General features: G+C 41.6%; 1 protein-coding gene across 1 annotated transcript; it reads right to left on the reverse strand.

The window, feature by feature from the left end:
* Nucleotides 1-3,459: 3,459 nt before the first annotated feature.
* LOC103936800 (putative serine/threonine-protein kinase-like protein CCR3) lies at nucleotides 3,460-6,258 on the reverse strand. Its single transcript, XM_009346674.3, has one exon. The coding sequence runs from the start codon at nucleotides 6,091-6,093 to the stop codon at nucleotides 3,685-3,687; it is 2,409 nt and encodes an 802-aa protein (XP_009344949.2). The 5' UTR covers nucleotides 6,094-6,258; the 3' UTR covers nucleotides 3,460-3,684.
* Between the last annotated feature and the right edge of the window lie 285 nt (nucleotides 6,259-6,543).

The raw sequence follows: 6,543 nt of genomic DNA on the forward strand, positions 1-6,543 counted from the left end.
TCAATGCTCGGCCCCTTGCACCCTATACTAGTATGACTAGCAAATCGAAGACTAGTTAGTCCTTATAGTTGGTTGCAACTTCCTTGAAATGTTATTTTGTGCATGACTTCTTCAGCACAGACTTCTTCAAGTCGACAAAATTTAACAATTTCGACAGCGAGACAACGTTCAAACAAAATTTTAGCGTGATGGCTCGTTGAAATTTATTTGAACAGTTTGTACATGCTTGACTTGGTCCTTTGTTTCTTACAAAATAAAAATTACAAAGAAGAAATTACCCTTCCTACGTCATGTGGAACGTATATTGCACCTCTTTTTTGTTTGAGAAATTGGGGAATTGGTTTCTGGACGTTGACTGAATTGGAGCTTTGGTCTTTAAATTAAGAATTTGCAAGTATAGATCTTTGAACTTATTATGATATTTTGCGATGATCTTTTTGGGTTTGAAACTTCTGATCCTTATTTTTATCAAAAATGATCATCACCCCACATTATAGCATGTTTAAGAAATAATGCTCATCAATTAGGTCATAGTTTAGGAATCGATGGTCCATTTTTGGCTTTTTGTTTAAGCATAAATTGAATAGACAAAAGGAGAAGGAGAAAGAAACAAGGCCGTGTGAAAAGGTTTGTGAACTGTGACACCAAATTACAAGGCAAAAGAGCATGCAAGAAATTAAGGTCAACAAAGTCCTCCTACTACCATCTTCACATAACAAAAGCTTATTAAATATGCCCCTTTTGTATGAATTAAATCATGATGAAAAGAGGAGTGAATTTTATGGAATTTTCCTTGCCCCCTCAGTGGGCCTAATGACTTTACTTAATTATGTTTAAGTGTGTGTCACCATCACCAACACCAACACCAACAAAGATTGACTAATTTTAGTCCAACTGGTCCTACCCTAGGACAGCCAGGGCCCTATAAAGTTCTAGAGAGTTAGTAGATATTGACTTTTTTAACCCTTTCAACTCCATATTCAAGTGGCTAATTCATTAGTCCAAGTGTTTGATCAATCTTTCAAATTTGTAACGCAATTGAGTTACTCATGTTTATTTTCCCACACTTTTTCATTTTTTTAGCCAAAACAAATGAGAGGAAAATTTAAAGAATATAAACAAAAGGATGGGGAAGAAAATATATCGATGCGAAAATCATTTTCCCAAATAGTGTGCTTGGACTAGAAATTTCAAATCCAAATTCATAATAAATCAGGTAGAAATTCCCTTCAAAACATTAGAAGATGATTAAAGATGCACTTACTGACTTACATAAGCATTACGAGGCTAATAAGTAACGAATTTTTAGGGTTGATTTTGGGTTGCTTAAACTTCTTAAAAGTAGCTTCTCAAAAAAGTTGGGAGTTTAACTGTGTTTGGTAAATAAAAAAAATGTGTTTTTTTTTTTTTAACTTTTGAAATCATGGATCCAAAACCAAAACAACAAAAAGCAGAAGCAGCTTTACACATACTTCTCAAAAAAGTTTTCCACATGTTTATTCTCACATCAGAACATAAGCAGTTTTAAAAAAAGACACAAAAACCCAAACTACTCATTTCAAGTAGTTTGCATGTAGTTATTTCAAATCATCTGTCTAATGTTTTGTGCTGCATTTCTAATTAATTTAGCCTGAATTCCGAGCTACCTAAAATCTGGTTATTATTTCAACAGTCTCCTTCCCTTTCTCCTCCACAATACATACATTAAGAAATATAAGCCATCTTTGATACACACTAATGCAAGAAGGAAAATTGCAATCTATTGTAACGGGACCATCGACAAAGACGTTACATGATCATGCATGTTTGCGTAATATTTAAAGTATTGAAGCGACAATTATAATTGTCGACGGTCTTCCACAAGCGTCTCAATAAATATATAATCCACACAGTAGAGGTGGTCACCGGCCACCCCCAGTCCACAATCCATACATTGCGTTCATACTCCTATACAAAAATAACAGCAGCATGCATATATTAATCTATAAATGTTATGCTTTCATATTAAAGTCTCTCATTACTCAATGAGGCACCGCTTTAATTTATGGACACGTACTAGCAGGGCTTTTTTTTTGTTTTTTTTAGCACATAGATATTTTTATAATAATTATATGAGGAAGAGTTTAGCTAAACTACATAATGGACAACTTAATTTAGTATCAAATTCGTTATTCACAAAATTCGAACCTAAGACATCTCACTTCTAAGTAAAGAGAAATATTACTAGACCATAGTACTAAGCGACTAGGCATGCCTTTTATATGAGAGAAACTTATGTCTGACAGGGGTGTTTTAGCCGTTAGATTTTTGTTCAAAAAAGAAGAAGAAGATATAATGGTTAAACAACCTGAGCATATATACTATATCTCATACTCCAAAATGCCTTAGAACTTTTGTTCGTGGTCATAAGTATACGCCCTTTCTGTGTAGGGAATGAAAAAAAAAAAATAAAGATATGGTTTAGTACACCAAGTATTATATAATTGGTTGAAATTTTTTCAAATTTCCAACCACATATGTTATAACTAGATGAACCAGGCCGTGTTTCCGTCACTCAGAAAATCTCTCAGATAAGGAGGAGGATTCTCTTCACTTCTAATCTCTCTCCCCTTCCCTCTCCTCTTATTTGAACAATCACAGTTAAGACACATCAACATCTTATATTGATTTATTTATAGAGACAATAAGATAAAAAGTAATGTGCGAGAGGAGGAAATGGATGAAGATGAGAATGAGAGAGGAGATAATCCTATTTCCTCGGAGAATGGATCTTGATCCTACACGTGTCGATTGATTAAGAGAACACATGGGCTTAACCAATTTGGCAGCCTTGTTAGAATTTCCGAGTCAAAGTGTTGGACGTGTAAACTAATCTGAGATTCAAAGTTATAGACTGGTACTTTTCCTTCCCCTTTCGTGATGGACCATACCTTATGACTCATGACATTGGAAAATTCTCTTTTTTTGTGTGCCACAAAACATACTGCTACTGGCTACCGCTCTCGACTACAAACCGCAGGCTTTGTAGTCTTCGGCTGACTTCGCAAAAAGCAGAAGAAGAAGAAGAAGAAGAAGAAAGAAAAACACATTTATTAAGAGAAATCCCTATGGTTTTTGGAAAGCCAAACTTCTGTGTCACAATCTTTGACTCTCTCATCTGCCAAGACAGTATTGTCATGCACCTTTCTGTGAATGAGGACACCCACCCAAATGAATTGTGCCTTGTTCAAATCACACCACAAATACTCAATTGCTTGGTCAGTTGACTGGTCCGATCATTTAATATTAATAAGCATATCAATCATTGACATGTTATTCGTATTACACTGTCGAAACTTATATAGCAAGTAACTGACGACGTGATATTATGTAATTGGCTCGTTTTATGGTATGACCCTAGTTGAATGCTTTGGCATACACATTTAAAAGTAAAAAAACAAAAAAAAAATTAGGCATCACTTGAAAATTGCAACCAAGGGCTATATTTTTCTAGCTGTTAGTGCTTACAAAATGTTACACTACAGCAAGGTTAGATAGAACCCCCTAAATCTCTAGTCTTTTTACAACCCCCAATGGTAAAAATCTTAATTAAATCCATTCAATTTATCCCCTAAAAATTTGACAAAATTTGAAGAAATAATTCAATTCTTTCTTTAATGGGAAGGAAGCACATTTTACTCACTCTTACTCTGCAGACACAATGGAGTTTCCACCACTAGAGATGTTGCCGGGGCTTTCATCGCAGAGAGCAAACGCCCTCTCCAAATTCGCCACAATGTCCGCCATCGTCGGCCTATCTTTCCCTTCCAAATTCACGCAATGCATTGCGGTATACGCCATCAGCTCAATCGCCTCCGATTCATTCACCTCCGGCGGCCCAACCCTCCTGTCCAAAACCCTCACCAACTCCCCGCTCATAATCGCCGGCACTGCGAAATCCACCACGCTTATAGGCGTCCCCTCGTTCTCCGCATCCTTAAATATGGCCCTCTTCCCCGTCAGAAGCTCCAATAGCACCACACCAAATCCATAGACATCGCTCTTTGTTGTCAACAAGTTGAGTCCATAGTACTCCGGATCAATGTAGCCAACCGTCCCTGCCGCCTTCGTTGGCCTAAAATCCGCCTCTGAGTCCGGCCCCATCAACGACAACCCGAAATCAGACACCCTCCCGGTCCAATTCGCGTCGAGCAAGATATTCGATGATTTTATATCTCGATGAATGATAGGCGGCACGGCGTAATTGTGCAGATACTCAATGCCTCTTGAAGCATCCAATGCAACCTTGATCCTCACTCTCCACGAATTCAACAAACTGCTACTCCTCTCCACATTGTTCTTGTCATGCAAGTGATTGAAAAGCGCACCGTTTTTCATGTACTCATATACCAAAAGCCTCTCATCCCTCTCTTCGCAATATCCGACAAGCCTCACGAGGTGCTTGTGATGAACTCTCGACAAGAAGGCAACTTCCGAATCGAATGCCCTCTCCTTCTCCTGAAACTTCTTCATCTTCGAGGCGGTTTCGCCTCGCTTGATCGCAACTTCCCGGCCGTCTTGCAGTTTGCCCCTGTATACAACTCCGAAGCTTCCGGAGCCAATCTTGTTCTCCATTGAGAAGTCATTCGTGGCGGCCGCGAGCTCGGACAGTGAAAACTCCTCCGCCCTGTCAGGGTGCTTCGAGGATGTTCCGCTCCTCTGCCGCCGCATGATCCTCGAGCCCTGGCGGCGGATGGTGGACGATCTCGACGGAGGACTATTGTTTGACGTTGTCCCATTGCCATTGTTTGAGCTTGCAGCTCTAGTAATTGTCGGCTGAACTGAATTATGAATCTTCTTGTTCCCAAAACAACCGCCAATCCACAAACAATAAATAACTGTACAAATACCTGCAAATCCCCCGACAGAACCCACAATGGCAAACACCAATAAACCAGTAGTCAACGTCGCAGACCGCCGCGTTGACGTCGGTGGCGGTGTTGATGGCGGCGGTGGTAATGCTGTTGGGGGCACTGAAATTGGAGGAAAACAGGGGTTGCAAATGTTACCAGTACCAAAACAGAGTCTTTGAGACTGAGGGTAAATTCCACATTCACTGCAGGAGGAATTAACACAAGAACCGGGGAGAATTTCGGGCAATTCGAGCTCCACGCCTGATTCTGAACCGGAGAGAATGGGCCAGCCCGGACCCCAACAAACAATCGAAAAATTCCTGGTGGTTAATCCACATATGAAATCCGACCCAGAAGCTAAAATTTGAAAAGACACTCCACTTGTTTTGTTAATTGAAAACTGGCCCATTCCTCCCCAGCAGACGACTGTTTGATTATGAGTTCTGATTGCGCAGCTGTGATTTGCTCCGAGTGACAGAGCGGAGTACTCAAAAGGCGAGCCAGAAGGGGCGTTCAACTGACCGCCGCCATTGCTTCCCCTGCAGACCAGAAGCCCGGTGGTGTTGATCCCACACACATGCGACTCGCCAGCTGTGATGGTCGCCATTGACATGTTTCCGAACCCGTGTTGTATTTCTTCCGCCATTGCAGTTGCTCTGCCCCAGCATCGAACATGGAGGCTGTGTTTCAGAATTCCGCAGGAGAAGCCCGATCCAGATGAAATCGAGGAGAATTGGTCCGACCCAGATGGCAAGTTGGGCCGCCAGCATTCTACGGTGTCTGTGTCGACGGTTCTGGCGCAGATATGGTCGTCGCCGACTGCGAGATTTTCTAACGGAACGGTTCTGTTGAAGTAAAGGCGTTTGGATTGGAAGGTGGAGTTTTGGGAGGTGATGTTGTCCCAGCAGAGGAGGCTGTATCCGCCGGAGCGGATGCCGCAGAGGGAGGTTCGGCCGCCGGAGATGGCTAAGAATGAAATGTTGGGCTCGACCTCGACGGTTTGGCCGCGGCGGTAGCAGACGATGCGCAGCCGCGGTTGGTCCGAAACGACACCACAGACGGTGCCGGTAGCGGATATTACGGCAAGGGTTGAGCCGGAGCCGAGGGCATGAGCTGATGGTGGGATAACGGCTAAGAGGATGGCGGCGGTGATGATGATGAAGGTGGTGGTGCGGAGGGAGGAGAAGGGTAGGTTCGTCATAGAAAAGAGTGGGGACTGACGGCATGGGTGGTGGGTTGGCGTGCTCTGGTGTGCTTCATCGGAGGCGCTCTTTTGGAGTTTGCATGTGCACAGACACGGAGGTAGAGAGAGAAAGAGAGGAGAGAGAGAGAGGAAGAGGGAGATATTCCAAGTAGATTTTGGGGAGTTCAGAAACTGTTAAAAGACTCTTGATGTTGTTTCGCAGCATTGATATATCCTATGACGGAAACATTATCCTAATATATAATTCCTTTCTTTTTTTTTATCCTTTTTTTGGTTGTTACTTCTGAGGAGAGAGAAAATAGATGATAAGTAAATTCTTGTGGTTTTTTCAAATATAAGTTACTATATAAGTATGACGGTCCAATGGTCAAAATTTCGTAATTCTGTTAAGACAGGGCGGTAAATTTGTATTTCGGTTATGCTTAGTAGACATTTTCGCCGGTGCAA

Source organism: the organism of the source record quoted next, unplaced genomic scaffold, assembly GCF_019419815.1.
Source record: "Pyrus x bretschneideri cultivar Hongxiangsu unplaced genomic scaffold, Pyrus_bretschneideri_v1 Contig32, whole genome shotgun sequence".
NCBI classification, from domain to species: Eukaryota; Viridiplantae; Streptophyta; class Magnoliopsida; order Rosales; family Rosaceae; genus Pyrus; species Pyrus x bretschneideri.